Raw genomic sequence first — 22,655 nt, forward strand, 5'->3', positions numbered from 1 at the left:
TCCACAAATGGGAAAATATCGTGAAACATCATGTGATGCGGCGAGTTTGACACCCATGCTCTAGGAGTTCTAGCACTATTAACTAAACACTATTCAAGGTGTTGGTTGCCACCTTTAAAGTGCTCCATGGCATGGGCCCTGGGTATCTACGAGACCGCCTTCTGCCACCGATAGCCTCCCATTGACTGGTACGCTCCCACAGAGAGGGGCTCCTCCGGGTGCCGTCAGCTAGACAATGCCGGCTGACGACCCCCAGGGGGAGAGCATTCTCTGTGGGGGGCCCTACCCTCTGGAATGAGCTGCCCCTGGAGATTCATAGGATTACCGACCTGCGTACTTTTCGCCGTGCCCTAAAAACATTACTATTCCAATAAGCAGGGCTGGTCTAAATAATAATAATATTTTTACTATTTTAATGGGCTGTTTTATTAGAATTTTTGGCCAATTGATTTAATTGTTTTAACTTGTTTTTAATTTTTCTATTGTCATGATTTTATTTCCGGCTGTACACCGCCCTGAGTCCTTCGGGAGAAGGGCGGTATAGAAATTTAATAAAATAAAATAAAATAAAATAAAAAATATTAGGCTGCATGACAGCTGTGGATAATGAGTATTGCAATCCTACAGCAGTGGGATGCCCATTGCATTGTTTACCAATATGTTTACAGATACAGCCATCATACCTAGTCATTGATGGGGTTGTAATACAATTTGTAACCTGGATGGCTCTTCTATGAGGCATATGTTTGTGGAAAGCCTTCTTGACTGATCTAGGAGCTTTGTTATATCTTACTCATAGATTGATGATGGTGAGATGGAAAAATTCAGCTGTTGTGATTATTCAGCAAATCATGATTAAACATAGCCTTGACGTGTGATCCCATCCTGTATTCCTTCTTTTTGCTATGGCTGAATTCTGACATTGAACCCATTATCAGATTCAGCTGTCAGTTTTAGCAATTAGGATTTGAAGCAGATAATACAGAACCAAATGCACTGGAAAAAGTAGCTGATGCCATAACTCAGGGCTGCCAGTGAGTGTATTTAATCACAGATCTGGGTTGAGGTCTTGACTCTGGTCATAACGCAGAGCTTGTAACGTTGGGCATCAGTAAATCTCTTTGTTCTAGCTTTATTTAGCTGAATTCCTTTAGAGAATTGGATCTCTAAATCTCTAATTGGATTTACGGTGGCTATTAAAGCATCATCTGATTTCGAAATAACACCACATTGTTAATTGGGCATTGATGGTCCTAGGTGTCCAGTTAGGGGAGAAAACTGCATTAGTGGTAGAGTTATTAATTAGTTGTTTTCCTTATTGTTATGTATTTGGGAAAAAAATAATACTACTTAATTATAAAATGTTAATAGTAACCTCTTATTCTTCCACTTTTTGAACTCATATATCTAATGGACCAAGGATATAATTCTTATAAGTCACTTTCTCAATTTCCAGGTTGATTTTATTTTATTGTAGCTAGCAGGCACAGTTATTGAGTGTATTGGCTGGGGATGTTGGGTGTTGGAGGCCATCTGCTTGTGGTATTAAAATAAAACCTGTTGCTCTAAATGGGATTTAGAAAAGAATTGTAGACAGTGATGTGTTTTATTGTAAAATTCACTGTTTAGTAAACCATGACTTAGTGCAATATGTGAACCCACTCCCTATTATTATGTTCATACAAGGTTTAACCATAATGTTTGGAGAAATCCATAATTGGTTGTGTTCATAATGCTAAAGCAGAAGCATCAATGCAGGGGTGAAATCTAAAAATTTCCCCTACCGGCATGGCTTAATTGGTGGGCGTGGCTTGGTGGTCAGGTGACCCGGTGGGCATGGCTTGGTGGTCAGGTGACCTGGTGGGCATGGCCAATAATAATAAATAATAAAAATAATAAACAAAGTACACAAAACAATAAGAGGTACCAAAAACCAACTTTCACACTTTTTCCACACAAAATGCCACATACAGCTTTGTGAGATTTTGTGTGTTTGTGTAGTTAAAGTGAAACACTACAGAAACACACCAAATCTCAGAAAGCTGCACAAATATTTTATTTTATTATTTTATTTTATTTTATTTATATTTTTAGATAAAATCAGCTAAATTTAAAACTAGCTCCCCCCCCCAAAAAAAACCCCCGTTAGTTACCAAATTGAAGGCACAAGGCAGGCAGATTCAGTTGCTCACTGATTGGATTGATTGCAGGCAGGCAGATTCAGTTGCTAGCTGATGCAATTGCTGATGCAGCAGCTGAAGCAAAACAGGAAAAGCGAGCAAGCCCAAAAGAAGCAGCAAGCTGCCAAGTGGGCAAATGAGGACTGGGCGATTGGGTGGGCATGGGCAAGGGGGGGGGGCAGGGATTTTTGCTACCAGTTCTCTAAACTACCCACCGCCATCGCTACCGGATCGTCCGAATCGGGACCATTTCACCCCTGCATCAACCACATACAATATGCTCAGCTGGAATCAGACAAATCACATTATAGCTTGGTGTGATCTGTAAGGCCCACCACTGTACATCTGTACATGTTCTCCTGAGTTTCCTAAATTTCCAAATTAATGTTAATTCAGGATTTAATTTAATGGCTTTTCCTTTTCCAGAGATTTGATGCATATCGCTTTCCTTGTGAAAGGTTGTGGTACATTGTACAGTGAAAGGTACATTGGCATTGTAAAGTAAAGACATTTCTATAGTGCAGCGCCTTTCTTGATATGCAAGATAACTGAGAAACTCCAGAACACATGGAAGGAGATAAGGCCAAACTCAAAGAGATTTGTTTGAGGGTTGCTGTTGGAATGGAGAGTCCTTGGATCATGGAAGTCCCTTGCATAATCCAGAGCTTTTTAGGGTTATCTCAAGGACATAGGAAGTGGTTTGTGAGACAATTTGGGGCTGTTGTTGATCCTTGAAAGATATAATTATTATTTTTTTGACTCTCTTGTTTCTGTGTATATTTAAGATGGTAGCTTTGCCAAAGAGTAATCAGTTCATTCATAGCACTAGCTTCCAAATAAGCAAAGCTCATAGCAGCTTTCTGCAACACATGAGCCAGGTCATGCACACTGAATTAATCTGATCTGATATCTAGTTGCATTACTACTAAAACATTACGCTAAAGAGTATCCAAAAATGTCAGCTGGAGCAAAATATGGCAACTACATTGCTGTTGCTAACTCATGTATGATACTGTGATCATCAACTGTATCACCCCAATGCTAAAAGCTCTGATTGCCAGTCATTATTTGTTTGAAACTTTTAAACTCTAAATGACATAGGTAGCTGTGATTTAGACTTTGATTAGGGAGATTCATTGTCTACTCAGTTATGGTTCTTCCTAGTAACTTTGGCCCAATCAGTTGCTTCAGTCCAATCTATTTGATGGTGTTTTATTCCGGTGTGAATAGTATATAGAGCCTTGACCTGTTAGAGCTAAGGCAGGATATAAGAGAAATAAAGAGAGTAAATGTTTATTGATGCCTGCTTGGCATAAGAGAAAAAAATATTCTGTGTAGTCTTAGACATGATTTATTGAATGCATCCCAGTGACTGAGAACAGACAAGTTGTAAAGCTTGATTTTATATCACAATGGCTGATTCATACAGCCATCATGCCAAAGCAAAGCACCCCAGGATTCAGCAAAACCTGTGAAATATGCTTCCCTTTGGATCTGCAATTAGTCTCTATTATGGTTTTTATATGATGTGTATATGTGTGTTGCAAGATGCATTTAATGTTTTACAATACAGGTTTTTCTCATTCCTCCTTAAAAAAAGCTCTAGGTATGTCAGTTTTGCTTAATAGCAGCACAAACATCTGATAAGGACAATTGCATTTTTGTTTTATCAAGATTGTAATAGTAGAAATAGTAAAGATTTCAGCAGTGTGTAGACATTTCCCAGATAACTTCCAGTCCTTCAAGTCTGCACTTACAACAATAGTGTATACTGGCTACTTACATTTAATCACTCTGTTATATCCTATGATAAGTTCCTAATGGTCTATACATTTTTATATTCACTGAATGGGAAATTTAATCAATTTCATGATAGCATCTATTTCTGTAATCAGATTGAAAGTTATTTGTACTGAAAGTATGTCTACGAAAGCTAATGTCTGTAAGACCCAAGCTTTGGTATGCATTTGTGTGTGCGCACGCACACATATTCATACACACACACACACTCACACTCTACAGCAGAGGTCTTCAAACTTGGCAGCTTTAAGACTTGTAGACTTCAACTTCCAGAATTCTCCAGCCAGCTATGCTATGTAATAAATAAGTAAAGTAATATTTCTTTTACCCGATCAGTGAAAAACGGACTTGTTCATAATTTTTACAAGATCCATGGCTTACTGTATTTAGTAAAGTATGCAAGGATTCATGTTACAGTGTATGTAGTGCACATTTTTGTGATTCTTCCCACTCAATTTACACAGCCTTCTCTTTACATTTCTTGAAAATCTTATTTAGTGTGTTTCATTATTTCCACGTCTCTCTGTGTGTGATTTTTTAAAGCAGTTACAGCAACTGTATAGGTCAACATTTTCTAAATGTCAGCTTGATTCTGCTGCATCCTGTCCTTGTTGTAGAGTCGTGATTCTAAACTGTGATCGATTTCTGGTGGTCCCTGAACTTGGATGGAAGAGAATTACCATTTTATTTTATGCATTGAAGTACATTTTTCTGAGAAGGGTCTTTGTGTTTCATCAGATTCTCGATGCATCCTGGGGTTCAACAAGATTAAGAACTTCTGTTGTAGAGGACTCTGTGAGATGATTTGTGATCTTCCAGAGCAATGTGAGCAAGCCCTTCACCTAGATTGCGGAGGGGTGGGGGGTGTCACACTCAATTTCATTGAGGGCTGCATCAGAGTTGTGTTTGACCTTGGGGGGCTGGGGTGGGTGTGGCCAGGGTAGGCGTGGCCAGCTCGACACACTCATATTAGGGACACCTGTGGTGGCCCGAGCGCTCTGCCACTGAAAACGGGCTCCCGTGCTCCGTTTTCGGCTGCCACAGCCACCTGCAATCCTCTGCCAATGAAAATGGAACTCCATTTTCATTGGCAGAGGGCTGCAGGAGGCCGTGGCAGCTGAAAATGGAGCATGGGAGCCTGTTTTCACTGGCAGAAGCACCATGGATCGGTCCTTCACTGTTTCCAAGGTGGCCCTGCAGGCCAGATCTAAGTACTCCGCAGGCCGGATCTAGCCTCCAGGCCTTGAGTTTGACACTCCTGACCTAGATGCTTTCTTCATATTCTCTTTTGAACAATGCAAGACCTGGAATATTTTAACAGAGTAAAACTAATGAGATATACCATACAGTTCAAAAACAGTAATTGCCATGATGGATTTTCCTGTCCAAGAATGTCAGCTTGGAAACCCCTTTTTAATATTTAAGAGGTTGTTTTGTTGTATATAGTGGACTTCCTGCTCTTGTGGAGGCATTGCAAAATTGATGGGGATCACATCTCTGAATGAGGAAGGTTACATATAGTTTCTTAGTTTCTGAAATATCCCAAAGTGAAATCCTGCAGCATTTCTTTGTGATGATTTTCTGCTTCTCAGTGAGTATCCTGGACATGATTTAGTGTTGAGATGTTTGTTTGTTTTTCATCTTCTGAAAATTATTTGTTCTTTTGCAAATCCTGGGTTTCCCCAAGATAGCCAATTCTTTCCTGTCATGCATGAGGGTAGTACTTTGGTTCCACGAACACAGCATCATCACAGCTTAGATTGTAGAAATGTAGGGGTTAACAGAATCTCTCAGATATTTCTTGTCCATGAGTTTTTGTTTTTTTTAATGACCCAATTTAACATGAGATGCCAATTTAAGTAATTTTTTCTTAGGGCAAACTCTTAGATGTTTGTATACAATGAGGCAGTTTTTCCAAATTTCATATTGATGCTTTGAGAGTGATCCCTTAACTACCCATTTGTTAAGGAGGATCCAGGAAAGTTACATTTTCTTAGCATGCTGATATTACAGTTAAGAAAATGCATTTACTGACTACTGTATTGATTTCAGGACAAAATATAGATTTATCTCTTTTTGTAACAGTGACCCTTTATTCTCTGCTGTTCAAACGAGTGATTGTGATTTCATCTGTGTTTACCCTGAATTTCACTCACATAGGGTGCCCCAAAAATGCAGAATACATACAACACTGTAGGAATCCTTACAATATTTGATTTCTCCGACTTCACAGCACTTAAAATAGCACTTTGCTATTTGTAATAATAGAAATAAGAAATGCTGAGGCTAGTACAGGAAGTCTTCGACTTACGACCAGAATTGAGCCCAAAATTTCTGTTGTTAATAATAATGATAACTTTATTGTCATTGTTCGTGTATACACTGTATACCCATACAACGAAATTCACTTAACACCCAAAGACCAGGTCCAACACACATAACAATCCCCAAACACATTCCCACCCACCACAATTCCCCACCCCACTTAAGTGAACTTAAGTGAGTTTTGCCCCATTTTATGACCTTTCTTGCCACAGTTGATAAGATAGTAACCCGGCTGTTAAGTGAATCTGGCTTCCCCGTTGCCTGTCAGAAGGTTTCAAAAGGGGATCACATGACCTTGGAACTCAGCAACCGTCATAAGTATGAACCAGTTGTCAAGCATCTGAATCTTGATCACATGATCATGAGGATGCTGCAAAGGTCGTAACTGAAAAAGAGTCACAAGTCACTTTTTTCAGTGCTATTGTAACTTTGAATGGTCACTAAATGAATTGTTGTAAGTGGAGGACTACCTGTATCTTAAAGTAAGCATATTTGTGATAGATGAACAGAGCATCATTGAGCATAGTGGGACTAAATAAGGTTGCCTAGCAACATATGTATACATACACACGCACATACATACTCATTCAGTGAGTTTGGGGTTAGTGATTAAGACATCAGGATAGAAATGGAGGGACTGTGACCCTGAGCCAGTCATTTTCTCAGCTCTAGGAAGAAGACCGTAGCAAGCCACTTCAAAAGAAAACTGCAGAACCTAGTCTAGGCAGATGGCAGGAGTCAAAATTGATTCAAGGACACCAGTAGCTTATTTCTTTACTTATTTAAGGTAGACCATTTATATTCCTTGCCTCACCTTGGGTACGTTTGAGATGCCTATCTAAGATTCAGAGATTTGTCTAAGGTCACCCAGCAGCAAATATATGGCTTGGCAGCTATTTGAACCAGTGTGCAACTTGATCTCTTAAATACCATGCTATAGTTCACTCCAAGGGACACAGTGGCTCAGTGGCTAAGATGCTGAGCTTGTCGATCGAAAGGTCGGCAGTTCAGCAGTTCGAATCTCTAGTGCCGCGTAATGGGGTGAGCTCCGGTTATTTGTCCCAGCTTCTGCCAACTTAGCAGTTTGAAAGCATCTAAAAATGCAAGTAGAAAAATAGGGACCACCTTTGGTGGGAAGGTAACAGTGTTCTGTGCACCTTTTGGCATTGAGTCATGCTGGCCACATGACCACGGAGATGTCTTCGGACAGCACTGGCTCTTCAGCTTTGAAACGGAGATGAGCACCGCCCCCTAGAGTCGGGAATGACTAGCACATATGTGCGAGGGGAACCTTTATCCTATAGTTCACTCCTTGGATTGAATGCAGACTGACTTATTCACTGGGTCACAGGAAATTTCTCCTGCTGGTCTCTGGGAAGAGTTTGCCAAGCCCTTTGAGAACAAAGGTTGCAAGATAGGTGGAGTCTCACAAGATGACAGGTAAATGCCTCGTAGCACCATCTGGAACTTGTTTTTGCTTATGAGCTAAGTGTGTTGGCAGGATCCTCTGTGGCCTATATTTATTTAAATTATTTGAAAGTTTTACATGGCTGCCCATCTTAGGTCACAACTCTGGGTGACATGACATGTGGAGGAAGTGTTATCCAAGTAATTGGAGGCTATGAGGGCCTAGATGGGGAAAGACAGATAGACCTCTGATGAATCCCAGTAAAATGGAGTTAGGTTTGATGCTCTCATGGAGTTTCTGCCTACTGTTCTGAAATATCTGATTCTCCTAAAGGAGTTAGTGTACAACCTGTGATACCTCTTGGACTCACAGCTTCTCTGGAATAGCAAGTGAAGCTGTGGTCAGGAGATCCTTTGCCCAACTTCCAAAGCTCTACCAGTTACACCTGTTCTTGCATCAAGAAATACCAAGGACTCACAGGATTGTCATTTCTCCAATCCTGAGGATTTAAACCATTTTTCCCCCAGGCCAAAAAATAGGTTTTTTTCAGGAAACCTATTAGTTAAAAGAAACTAACAACAAAAAAAAATAACTAGAACCCTTGATTAAGAGACTAGCCAGAGTCACTTTTTTGAGATGGGCAGCCATATAAATGAGAAAGGAAAGGAAAGGAAAGGAAAGGAAAGGAAAGGAAAGGAAAGGAAAGGAAAGGAAAGGAAAGGAAAGGAAAGGAAAGGAAAGGAAAGGAAAGGAAAGGAAAGGAAAGGAAAGGAAAGGAAAGGAAGATTGGTTCTAGGAATAGAAAATTGGAAATTAAACTTTTGTTCTTAATTGCCACCAATTTCCCTGTCTATAACAGTAGGGCCAGTTAAGTATGGCCTGCCTCTCTGCTCCTTCTGGTGAGCTTACTCAAGGAAAGGGCAGAAAACAAGAGTGGATATGAACAAAATGGTAGCTGTGAGGTTTTCCCACAGGAGAACACTGCATGACCAAGGTATTTCCCTAGGTAAAGATCTTGGATATCATTTTTGCCCTTTCTGCTGTTATTTATAAAAATTACTATGGATGAGTTTTAAGTGAATTTATGTTGCCTGTTGTCTTTCCTGTCAAATTCTCACAGAACCCCAGGGTTTCTTTGGAGCGTCAGCCTCCAAGAAATGCTAATCTTTTAATGGACGTTTTTAGTTTTATGTATTGTAAGCTACCCAGTATCCTATCAGTAGGCAATATTTAAATGGTAATAAATCAGTAATGAATACCATTATCTCAGAAAATTCTAGTACAGTATAGTAGAATAAATCAGATATTTGGAATATTTCCTGGTTAAGTTATAACTAAGTTACTTTCCCCTTCTTCCTTATCCTTGAAGCTAAGGCATATTTCTACTCTCTTATCAGAAGAAATTTAGCAACAAATACCTCACATATTTTTATCTTTTGATTCCATAACTGTAAATGCCAAAGTTAAGGCCTGCCCTTTTTTTTTTTCCCATTACACACTGACCTGGGGGTAAGTCCCAATAAATGCATTGGAATGCATTTGTCTGTGCCAGTAAAACTTATAATTGCACAAAGTCAACGTTCCTAACTGGATTAAGTTACTAGTTCACAATGTTTCTGTGAGGCTGATGGTTCAAACTAAATGCTTCTTATCTGTGTTTTTGAATGGCTTCCTCTTCTTGTTCTTCTGTGGTCAAGGCCAATTATTTACCTCAAACCCTGGGATCTTTAATTAAGAGTCCTGCTCTGATGGAACTATCACTCTGAGAAAGGAGCGATGAAATCCCACCGCTGCACTGATAATATGCGGAGATGGCAAATCGTTAATACAGTTAATAGACTTACATTATAGCCCAGTGATGGCTAACCTTTTTGCCATTGGTGCCAAAAACGGGGGGAGCGCAGGGGGCGCATGTGCCCATACCCATAATGCAATGCCCCCCACACCCCTCCCCCCGCACATGCATGTGTGACCCCCCAACCTCCCCCATGCATGTGCATGTGACCCCCCCGTGCTCCCCCCACCTCCGCACATGCGCGTGTGACCCCCCCGCACTCCCCTGTCCCCCCACGCAAGCGCATGACCCCCTGTGCTCCCCATTCCCCCACACATGTACGTGTGACCCCCCACGCTCCCCCCAGCCCCCTCCGTGCATGCGCGCATTACCCCCCCCATGGACCGTTTGGGGCCTGGCAAGCATCCCTAAAGCCTTCTGGGACCAAAAATAGGCCACTGGGGGGGGGTGCCACACACCCCTGCAGCATGTTTTGGGCCTGGCAGGCCTCCTTGAAGCCTCTTGGGACCAAAAACAGGCTGCGGGGGAGGGGGGTGCCGTACCTCCCCGCAGCCCGTTTTGGCACGGGGGGCACCCGTTCCCCCCTGCACTCCCCCCACTCCCTGCACTTGTACGCAAAACCCCCTTCCACCCCCGCAGATGTGCGCAAGACCCCCAGAGCATGCACATGCATCTCCCACATGCGCCCGGCCCCCACACCAGAGACCCAAAAATCAGCTGGCTGGTGGGAGGTGCACGCACATGTGTGGTGGAGCTGAGCTGGGCGACGGCTTGTGTGCCCGCAGAGAGGACTCTATGTGCCACAGGTTCGCCATCACGGTTATAGCCAGTTCTTAAACTGGGATTTTTACTTGGAAGTCATTTCATGAATGTGTAATTTGATAGGTGTTCTTTCTCTCCCCTCCCAAAAAAAAACCAAAAAAAACCTATAATGTAGCATAATAGAGCAGTGTGTGTTTTCAGGGCGCTGGATTGTCACGTTGCAATTACGGTAAATTTACATTTTAGCGTGGTACTTGTATATAGAGGTTTTGAGGACAGGCAGTAATTTTGATCTTCCAAAGAACTCCCAATGAGGACCTAAATTTAGAACATACTTAAACCAGTGCTTTTTCTCCAACACATCTTTTTACCTTTTTTTTTTTTTCTGACCGCTTGGCTGTGGTCTTTTGAAAAGTTGGCTGTGCTTATTCCTCGTACAAAGCCTACACGCAAGCTATATTCATTTATTGCAAGAGTGCCAGACTCCTAGCATTAATGCAGCTTTTCTCTTTTAGAGACATCTTAGCACTCTAAAGGCTGCTTTCTTGGTTAAAAACAACCTTCTCCATAATAGCTTTGCACATCTATTGAGACTGCAAAAAGCAGAAGGAAAATCCTCATTTCCACTACCAATGTATGAATTGTATTCGTTCCTTTACCTAGCCTCTAGATCAGAGAGTGCTAGAAACTGGGAGACCATGGGTTCTAGTCCCATTTTGGGCACAAAGCCAGCTGGGTGACCTTGCGCCAGTCATACCCTCTTAGTCCTAGGTAGCAGGCAATGGCAAACCACTTCTGAAATCGGGCCAAGAAAAGTGCAGGGACTTATCCCGACAGTCACAAAGAGTCAGCATTGACTCAAAGGGACGTACGGTACAAACAAATGAGCATCAACACGATTTCCATACTTAGCCTCTTTTTTAGGTTTTTTAAGCACCCAGTGGTACTATATTTTTCATCCCAATTTTGTGTCTAACTTAATTGTGCTTTCTCGGTAAGCAATTATGTTGTTAAGGTAAGGTAAAGTACAATATTAAGGGTAAGGTAGATAGGCAAGATATACCGGTATTTCTAGAGCAGGAAAGGTGTCAGATGAGAACAGGGATATATAATATGTTAAATATAATCCAAACTCTTTGTTTCATTTCATTACACGTTCTGTCCTCAGCACAATTGCTTCTCGCCCAATTATTCTTCCTTTGTGCTCCTTTCCCTCTTTCTCCTACTTAAATGTTTCCTGTGGAACAATCACAATTGTTTGATGGCTGATTTACAAAGTGTTGTTGCAGCAAACAATTGTCTTGTCTTGTAGCTTACGGACAATGGAAGGGCAAAGGTAAATTTTGTAGTGATCTACTGTATGTTTTTGTTCTAGCAGGTAGACTTAGGGTGGATCCCTTGTCAATTAAGGATACTGCATCCCATTTTGGTTACCACAAAAAAGATGTTGAGACTCTAAAAAGAGTGGAGAGAAGAGCAACAAAAATGATTAGTGTCCTGGAGACTAAAACATGATGAACAGCTGCAGGAACTGGGTTTGTCTAATGTCTAATGAAGAGATGGACTAGGGGTGACATGATAGAAGTCTTTCAATATTTGAGGGTTTGTCACAGAGAAGAGGGGGTAAACCTATTCTCCAAAGCACCTTGAGGGCAAGACAAGAAATAATGGAGAGATCAAGGAGAGCTCCACCTAGATCTGTGGAGAAATTTCCCAATGATGGGGATAAAGTGGGATAAAGTTCGATTTGCCTCCATAAGTTGTGGATGCTCCATCACTGGTGGTTTTTAAGAAGAGATTGGACAGCCATTTGTCTGGAATGGTATAAGGTCTCCTGCCTGAGCAGGGGATTGGACTAGAAGAGCTCCAAGATCCCTTCCAACTCTTGTTATTCTACATTCTGTAAGCAAGTAATGAAATATCCACAAGCAAGCAACCAAGCTCAGAGAGCACCAAAGACTTCACAGTTATTGAAAACTATCCAGTTCTAGCTAATTTGACAAACCATGACCTAAGGACGATAATGTGACTTCTGCTGCTGCTTAAGCCAGACCTGTAAAATGTTAAGATAACCCAAGTGCACCTCTTTGAATGTAAAACATGTGATGCAAAATAGAAGCTATAATTAAAACAATCAAACCATCTAATGTTGAAGGAAACCTATTTTTGGTTATAGATTCATTCCAGAATGGACAATAGGGCAGATCAGGAACTCTAAATAATTTTTTGTGAACCTGTGGCTGTGATGCTTCTGAACTATATATATTTCTGTCTTGTTAAAGTAGTCTCTAGCTTTCTATTTCTCTTTTACAGTAGGTAGAACTGCAACATGGCTTTTAATCCTAGAGGACATACCCAAACAGAAGAGTACAAAAAGGTCACAATGCACATAAAAAAAAAGGATAGGATTTTTTTGGCCATTGTCTTTGTTTTTACCCTTCCTATGAATACTCCTGAATCCAAGCAAGACTTGAGTAATTGGGTGTGAAGCAGTGTTTACCCGTGTTCCTGTGGTTTAAATCAAGAAATGCACTCAGATAATGAGCCTTGTTCACTGCCTATTCCAAGTTGAGTCTTGAATTGGGTACTTTTCAATAGGTTTCCCAATATTTTCAGCATCTGCATTTGTTTACTGTAGGCCTATTCAAAATATAAATGTTGAATGTAGAAAATCTTCAAATATGACAAGTTTTTGGAAGAACCTTTCATCCTTGTCAGATCTCAGTAAAAAGTACTATATTTTTAAGAACCAGTAGTTTATGGTAATTGTTTTGTGATGGCACTTTTCTCTTGTCCACTGCAGTGGATAAGATGAATGGCTTTTGTGCAGCTGCCTATATATCTCTCAGTTATTTTATTGTCTTGAAATATTCTTCCCAGCCATCTTATTGAAATTATATTCACCACAAATGGTAAATTTTGTTGCTGTTAAAAGCTCCAGAACGCTGAAAATGCCATTCTGCATTCACCACCAGACACTGGATTATATGGAATGGAGCAAGAATTCATTGGCATTTGGGGTGGTTTTTAATTTTTTCACTTCCAACATTCCTTTATTCAGACTAGGAAGAAACACATACATTTTGCAAAAAGCACATTTCCTTTCTGAGATGGTTCCATAAAGAATAAAGAATAGGAGGAATTGAATGTAGATTTATGACAGTTTTCCTGGGATTTCTGTTTTTATGGAGAGGATGTGCAGATGGATGCTGGCTACCATATATCCTGATTGATTGATTAATTATATGCCATCAAGTAGTTTTTCAACTCCTAGCAATCACATAAATAGATTTTATCCATGATTCTGAATTGATATCTTTGTCATTGTCTAAGTGATCATCTGCTTCAAGCATCTTCCTTTATTGCTGCTGCCCAATTTGGGGCCTGCTTGCTTTAATTGAGCAGTTGGGATGTCCTTCACACCTAGGGTCATCTTGTTAGGAATATACACTCTTTGCATACACTAGCAATATTCTTCACTCATTCCCCCCAGGAACAGCCTCCCACCAAAATGAGGCAGCAATATTATGAGGAACATAATATTTTTAGTAATGACCATTTACCCATCATAAACTGTCTTGGATTCCTGGTTATTGCATTTTGCCATTATGCAAATGACAACTTGGTATACACCCTGTTTCAGTGATTATTAGGCTTTAAAAAAACTCTGATGCATCTTGCATGTATTTCTAAATCTAGAAACACAACTGGCAAGTTAGAAATTAGACCTTGGAATTAGATGATGATGCTGACTGGTGTGGGTTGACATGTCAAGGCCCTGCTGAAAGACTGTGCACTCAAATATTTGGGTTGAAAGCATCCTTCTGCCTTTTCAGTGCTGAAGCTTTGTGGTCAGGGAAGTTCTATCAGGTATTATGTTATGAACTGTAACAACAATTTATATTATTCGGAATGACAGAATGTCAAAAGGGTAGGTTATCTTAGTAAATTAGTTTGCCCAATCAATAAGTAATATGAAATGGCAACCGACTTCAGTTTTGCTTCAGCTGGTTTATAGCCACCGAAAAACAAGAGAATATGTAGGAATCACAATCTTGGGGACTATACTATTATGGGATATGCAATGCATAATAATAAATGGTTACCCAGAGGTACCTGCCAAGTTTAATGAGCATTCCTTCCAGTGTATGTATACACCTCCTGTGTCTTGAGCAGTGGCTATCTTGATTATACTGAAGCGTTAAACATTCACGCATTGATCCAATGAGTCAGAAGTATTTTTGAATCTAATCTATGAAATTAATAAAGTAGTTATATACATACAGATTTAGATCTAGATTCTCTGCATCAGTTCTTGGCAGTATCAAGGGGCTAGATCTGCAGTTTTTAAACCATAGGTCATGAATCAAGAAGAGATTTGAAGGAGATCAACATCATTTATTGTTTCTGGGGGGTCCCAACACTACAGTCTCTATTATTCATGGAGAGGATTGTTCTCACACAGTTTGTTATTTTAAAGGTTCCCAGCACCATAAAATGTAAAGACCCCTGGGCTAGTGAAATTGACAAGAAAGAAAAAAAAGGTCAGGCATGGATAAAAGGTAGATGGGAAAAAATAAGCGTTAATAGTATGAATAGTGATATGAGTAATGACATGAATATATGGCAAAATTACCTTCCTCTTTTCACATTACCATGGCAACAAAGCTATAAAATAAAGAGATGAGAATTTTGTTTAGAATGCACGAGCAGATTCAGTAATGAAGCTCATGCTAATTAAAGCTTCTCTGGAGTGTATGAATCAAAGTTTGGGTGCTACCGCAGAAAAGTCCTAGTTTCAATAAAATCCACGTCTGATAGCTCTTTAAAGTTATGCTTATAAAGAGATAACGGCCTGGTTCCTGCTTTACTGAAGTCTGCAACATATTTCCCCACCTTAGATTCATGCATGTAAAGGTATTATGTTTTGAGATGTTTCTAAATCTCGAAACTTCTGGGTTGACTATTCTATAAATAGGTAAGGATGACTTCGATAGTTTCCTCCAGGAAGGTGCTACATCTGGACAGAGGAACCTTTGACTCATTGGCTCATGCAGACCAAGTCAGTGAGGAAGATTGGAGGAATTAGGAATGTTTCGTCTGGAATTAGGATTGATGAGGTGTGAGATGTCAGCTGTCTTCATATATTCGAAGAGCTGTCATTTATATTAGTGATGAACATCTTGCATCTGTGGCCTGTAAATACATGGAAAGTGTAACTGCAAGCTTTTAATGGCTTGGGTGATCCTAGCCATCAAAAAATCACCTAGGCTTGAAAAATAATTAAGCACAAATAGAGAAAAAACTCAACTCTTGGGTTCAGATTATAAGGAAAAAAAGGGTAACAAAACATTTAGGAAGCATTTCCTGACAGTGCAGCATACTGTTGAGAAGGGAACTGGCTGTCTTGGAAGCTGATTAAATGTCCTCCTTTATGTTTTCAAGCCAAAGTTCAGGCCAGGTTATTGGTAGAGTTTTAATGGGTTTTTTTTTTCCTGCCTGGAGGTGGACTAGCTGACTTTGGAGGTACCTTTCAAATCTATGGTTCTAATTGACGTAAGTATTTTATAGCAACAGTTTTGATTGCTACGCATTTCACAATGGCCAGGGGAATTCACAGTAGATTCCTAGAAGCTCAGCCCTCTGATCCTAGTAACCTCAAGCTGGACAATTCCAAAGTTGCTTTTCCAAAAGGCAATTGGATTTTCTTGGTTTTTTCCTGAACTAAAGTAGTTTCTTGGATGAGAAGTGAAATATTTTCAAGGAGAAACTCAAGGAAGTCCAGTTGCCTTTACGAAAAGCACCTTTGAGAGAACTGACCTGGATGATTGAGAATCTCCTTAGACTTCCATCTGGGCAAGCCTCCATCCAAGCTAATGATCTGCTTTTAAGAATGTGAGCAAATATAGTTTACATGTAATTATATACACTTGGGGTGGGGTGCAGAATTACTGCCCACCCCATGTATATAAAGCAATGGTGCATTTATTTAAAAACAAAGATGTTGGTATGTGCTCATGAATCTGTTCCTCCAGATGAATCCATAAAAAGCCTTTTTTCATGGCTTTACTTTTTCAAAACATTCTACATAGTAGCTGAAGCATCAATTAACAATTGAGCTCTTTTCGCTTAAAAGGTGTAAATGTAAGATTTCACACTCCTTTGGTGGTGAGAATAGCAGAGCACAGCATGCCTGGCATTCTTACCAATGGGACTGCCTGACCTGACATTCTTGGGAATATTGTTTATCCCAAAGAGTATAAAAAAATAAAGGAGAAGAAACACAAAGACCTATCTAAATCAAATTAGTACTATAGTACCAATAGTAATAGGTGCCTTGGGTACAATTCTAAAACATCTGGACCTCACTTGAGCATTGATAAAACCACCATCAGTCAATTGTAAAAGGCAACTTCACTCGGAACAGCTTACATTCTGCAACAATACCTTCAACACCATCAAACAACATCTGACTATCCCAGATCCTTGGGAAGGACTCAATAAAAGTATCAAAGACAGTCTAAACATCTGGCGACCATCTACCGGTATAATGAAACATTAGCTATCCTGAGGGCACCATTCAAACAGCAAGAGGCCTGCTTTAGGAGCACTTGAGTCAGACATTTGGGGTTGTCTTCCTGGGTAAACGAGGATTGGTGAGGGTGCTGGGAGCAGTCTAGAAAAAGGGAGATATTGCGAAGCTAGTACACTGTCACACTCAAGATGCATCTCAGAATTATTGAGATTGGCTTATGGATGAGTTTTGAGCCTGATGATAGGACTCTGAATGTTTGTATATTGTAGCTGTGGTGCCTTCAAAATCTGGTAAATAAGCATTGCTTGCAAAAGGAGCTATTAATTAGTAAGATTGATCACTGTCTATCTTCAAATATTTTAAAAGTTAAGACTAGCCTTTTCCAACTTGATACTCTCTAAGTAGGAAGTAACTTCAAGTCAGCACATTTCTAGGCTGTAGGGCCATTCTTCCTGGAGACTCTGGTAGTTACAGTGCCATGCATGTCAGAAAGCAGCAGGTTAGGAAATAGGGAATTAGGACATTGAAATAATGTCTTTTTAGTAAGATAAAGTAGAGAGGCATTGGATAGAAGAATTTCCGAGTGAAAGATTGGAAATTAACTCTGGCTTTTCACTCTGCCCAAATAACTGGAACAGAGTCTGTTACTTTGTAGTAATTGTTAAAATAATGTTCCAAATAATATTTCTAAATAATGAAAACAATTTGATATTCATAATCTGGTACTGTTTGTACCTGATGGGAAGAGAACAATTAAATAGTAATCATCATCTTGATATTTAGATTTGATCCCTATATTGAACACAACAGCTCCATTTCATTACCTATATGGACTATTTCATATATGGACAGGCAAGGACCACCAGGCATAGATTAGCTCATGCATCCTTTAGGATAGCTTCTTTGACATTAGAAACCCTTATTTTAAAACTGCACGTACATTCTTTGCCCTTTTGCCTGACCCTTCCCTATCATATTCACTTTATTACTTTATTCACCTGGATAGCATTGATGTCAAGTTGCGACTTTGGCCAATACTTATATTTTATTTTGTCTTTCATGGTAATACTCCAGTTGAGACTAAGATCTTTTTGCAATCTATTCTCTGGCAGCCCCAAGATGTGGATCAGAAATCAAGTCCACATTAAAACTCAAATTATTTTTTACTATGATTGGCCATGGTATCAGAATCTTGCAAATATGATTATCCTTTACCTCCTCTCTTTGTTATACTCATGTGAATTAGGGGAGTGTCTTTGATATTTATTCATACTTACTTCATTGTTTGGGCATAAGCTATGTTTCCCTTCCTATTGGTTTGATAATAAATCTCTCCTCTTCATCAAGGCCATCTCTATATCCTCCATCTTGTAGGAGATCAGTAAAGTAGAGGTATGTAATTTTGGGGGCACTACCAGGCAGGGTGGATAAAAATCAATGATTTTTTTTAAAATTAAAAAAAATGGATTTTTAAATTTTAAATCGGATTTTTTTATTTTTATCAAATTTATTTTAATAAAATGCTTTTGGAGTAACTAAAGATAGTTTTCTATTTAAGGTACATTAATAATTTAGTTTATTTAGCATGAAATGGAGCTTAGTTATGTAGCATGAGGCTGTATATTCTGCAATATTGGGACTGTCGGTGAGTCAACAGTGGGTCAGAAGAGGAGCCGCTGCAGGACAGAGATGACAGTTGCTCTTTAAAAATTATGATTTAAATCGACTTGATTTAAATCAAATCCACCCTGCCACCAGATATACCTATTGTCAGGTAAATGTACAATGTGCCCTGCCTACTTAGATTAGATTTGAATCAGTAGTGGGTTCCACTTACCTTCGCTACCGGTTTGGAACTGTGAGCGTGTGCGTGTGTGCGCTGGCTTCGCTTGCATGCGGCACTTCTGCAATGCGCAGAATGTTCATGATGATGGGCAGAGCCTCCTGCTGCCGCTACTACCAGTTCCCCCAAACCAGGGCAAACCGGTACAAGCCCACCACTGATTTGAATGCTGTTTTTATGACACCTTTAAAGGTAGTCCATTGCTGAGCTGAATTTCCTTATTTGTGAACTGATCTCTGAGTGAGATCTTTAGGGTTCATCTTTTCATTGCACACTGTATGACACCCAAGTTTTTCTGTTTCACACCCTTCACATTATGGCTAGAAAACCCATGGTGTTGAAGGTGCTTGCTGTTACCCTGGCATTGCCCATTTGTTGGAGTATTGTTTTTACACAATTAAAGCTGAGCCATGCTGCTGTTCTATGCAATATTTCTTTGTCAATTTTGTGTACGGTATCGATTTTATGGTCAAGATAGATGTAAAAATTTACCTCTTCTATCTGCTTCTTTCGAAGTTTCATTTCATGGTATTGGTGGAATGAGTTGCAGATACATTGCTATGGCAGATAGTCCTTCACTTATCATCATTCATTCAGCAACTGTTTGAAGTTACAACAGTGCTAAATCAGTTGTGATTATGGACTGGACAGTCTGGCTGTCCCAGCACCCCTGCGGTCCCAGCACCCTTACAGTCTAGGTCCTTGATAACCAGCTCATACATGTGACAAGTTGCAGTGTCCCATGATCTCATGATCACCATTTGCTACCTTCCCTGCTGCTTCCCCAGACCATCAATAGGGAAGCCAGCAGAGAAGGTCACAAGTCTTTCTCATTTGTGTACCTTCCCTTTTGTGCTTGCACCACACTGGCCATATGTGTACCCTTCCTCACCTTTCCCTTGCACCTTCCCCACCTGACAGCAGCCACCTTATCTGCCTCTGCTTGCTTGTGAGTCACCTGGGAATTGCAATTTCCTGCTAGCTTCCCCACTGACTTGGCTGTCAGTGGGAAGCCAGGAGGAAGTTACCTTCCCTAGCAACTGTGGGATTTGGTTAACCATAGCAACTGGAACTTCAGGGAATGCCATCACTAAGTGATGCAGTTGTGCTATAACTCAGTGGAGCAGCGCATGTGCAGAAGTTACAACAGTGTTCTGATCTGTCTAGAGGATCAGAGCCAAACTGCTCGTCTTTTGCACATGGCTTGAATCCTCTCTGCAAAATCTCGTATCTGTTGATGAACTTCCTTCATGAAGAAAACTTTGGTTAGATTGTTCTTGCCATGAAAGAAGCCTTTGTGGAGAAATCTAGGAAACCCAGTTTGTTGTGGTATAGCCACACTGTCTCCTGATGCAGCAGCGAACATGCCTGCTAGCTAGCAGATGTGCCACGGAAATATTATCTCAACAAAGGGATCAGATGCTGGTGCTCTTGTCTATATTCCTGTCTGCCCATTTTGTCTGACAGACCTTCTCTAAACAGTTCATTGAAGAGATTTGGATAATGGGGCAGTTTGTTGCATTTGTTTATTGTGCTGGTTTGGTTGAACAGCTTTCTTGAGTCGTGCAATGAAGATTTTTCGTAGCAGGATCTCAAGCACCCCATTCTCCAAAAAATAGTAATGGGTTTTTAAATGAGCAATTGTTTTTATTGGCATTTAATGAAAGATAGGGCAGAATTGGTATCTAGTTTGGTTGGCATTGATGCTACGTAAAATTCATTGCAGCAAATTTTGCCTGAGATTTCTGCTTGTGTTAGTTAATCTAGTTAATTTCCTTTCCTTTCTGCCTCCGTCCTCTTGTGACGTGGGAACACTGAAAATAGTTCCTATCAAATTGACTATTGGTTGTCTGAAGTTCTATCCCTTGCTGCTTAGCCTAAAACCATTACTAAACCACTAGGATTTGGGGGGAGTCCTGAAGGAACTATCATTAAACAACTGCACTTAAATATGTCTTTTCAGTCTGAACTGACTGTTCTGAAAGAGCTTCCAGGATTAAAAAAATATAGATAGAAATCTTCTTGAATGCAATTGTGATTAAACTGAAGATTTGTTTGAGTTAAATATTTGATCAAAGAAATGCTTTTAGATTGCTTCCTTTTAGATACTGTAATCTTTATTTAAATGGCTCAGAGATGTGAAACTATCTTTAAAAATCCTTAAGTAGTTAACAGTACAAACTGAAATTCTTCCCATTTTTTTCAAGGTGAAGACTAGCTATAGAAGATGCCAGAAAGGACATTTTATCCAGTCATTTCATGTTACTGGATATATATACAAGCTTCCCAGAACTCTTAACAGCTTAACAATAATTCTTCCTTCTCTGATTACAGATGATCTGGCGAAACCTCTGCTAATACTTGCTCTGAATACAGAAAAATAATACGGTTGTTTACCATTCACTTACATGACCTTAGATATCGACCTCCACCGAAGAACAAAAAAATGAGTTCCGGGTGCTGTTTTAAAGAGTCATTAGAATATTTTCTTATGGGAAATAGAAAAAAGAAAAAGAAAAGGGCAAACAGAGTGATGGAAATAAACCAATAAACTAGTTCAATAGACAAAGGAGACACTTCTTTTTGACACAAGTTAGTGCCAAAAGCAGACAATGTTAGTAAATACATTGTCTGCTTTTAAAAATTAGACAGATTTATTATTGATATATTTACCACAGAAGATCTCCATATTCAGAGAATATATCTCAAAACTCTCAAAACGCTGCCAGAGGGGGAAGGAAGAGTGAAATGACTAGAATTGTAAAATCTTATAATGGTCTGGTTATCAGCTTCTGTAAATTTTTAACCAGCTGCTTCTAGGGAAAAATCTTAATTCAGTAAGAAATAACAATTCTTAGCCTTTGGTAAACATGACAACACCAAGATAAAATTATTGATAGTCACTGTAGTCAACATATGGGTAGTCTTTGACTTACAACCACAACTGAATCCAAAATTTATGTTGTTAAGCAAGAAAGTTGTTAAGTGAGTTTTGCACCATTTTACAACCCTTTCCACAGTTATTAAATGAATAACTGCAGTTGTTAAGTTAGTAACATGGTTGTTAAGTGAATCTGGCTTCCCCATTGATTTTGTTTATCAGAAGGTCACAAAAGGTGATCACATGACTCCAGGAGACTGCAACCATCATAAATATATGCCACTTGCCAAGAGTCCGAATTTTGATCATGGGGATGCTGTAGTGGTCATAAGTGTGAAAAACGGTGAAAAACTTTTTTCAGTACCATTATAATTTCAAATGGTCATTAAGTGAATGGTTTTAAATAGAGGACTACCTGTACTAGATAGTTTTATGTGATTTTTTGCTCCAAGTATATGAAAATAACCCTATCCCTTTTAAATGAATCATCTTTCCTTTCTTTTTTTTGTTTCTTTTAGTGGGATCTGGTCTGTGACTCTGCCTGGAAAGTTCACATTGCGAAGTTTTCTCTGCTTGTAGGATTAATCTTTGGCTACCTAATAACAGGATGTATAGCTGATTGGTAAGTTTAACTAAAACCACTGCAAAATTGCTCTCCATGAGGAAATGACATTTTCTCACCTCCGGTGATGTTTGAATTTTTTCCATACGTTTCCATTTCAATGCACAAAAACCCAATACTTCATACCCACAATGGAGGAATGGATTCTAAATGTAGTAGAATTAGCAGAAATGAGAAAAACCTACCTGTCTTGTTCAGGATAAAACCACAAGTGCTTTTATAAAAGACTGAAAAACGTTTATGGACTTTTTGCTGAAAAGGGGAAAAAAGTGAAATGGTGATTTTTGTATTTTCTGATTGGAAAAAAAAGGGTTGAACATGCGATGGAATTTCTGCAATATAATTTTAAAGAGGGACAAGGGATAATAAATTCATTTGCAATTGTGAATAAGATCAAAAGTCACTTCTTTATCTTTTTCTTCTTTTCATTCTCTAATTGGTTCTGCACATTTTTTCTAACTGGTTTATATATTTTTACATCTAACTTTTATTAATATAAACAAC

The 22,655-nt window shown here is 39.5% G+C and overlaps 1 protein-coding gene across 1 annotated transcript in view; it reads left to right on the forward strand.

Annotated features, from left to right (window-relative positions):
• SLC22A23 (solute carrier family 22 member 23) overlaps positions 1-22,655 on the forward strand; it is a 91,377-nt gene that overhangs the window by 5,011 nt on the left and 63,711 nt on the right. Inside the window, exon 2 of the mRNA XM_070942537.1 lies at positions 22,048-22,151. Coding sequence (XP_070798638.1) covers positions 22,048-22,151 — 104 coding nt within the window. The remainder of the gene's footprint in view (positions 1-22,047; positions 22,152-22,655) is intronic.

Source organism: Pituophis catenifer, unplaced genomic scaffold (assembly GCF_029215685.1).
Source record: "Pituophis catenifer annectens isolate HBS135680 unplaced genomic scaffold, rPitCat1.0.hap2 SCAF_3, whole genome shotgun sequence".
Taxonomy (NCBI): domain Eukaryota; kingdom Metazoa; phylum Chordata; class Lepidosauria; order Squamata; family Colubridae; genus Pituophis; species Pituophis catenifer.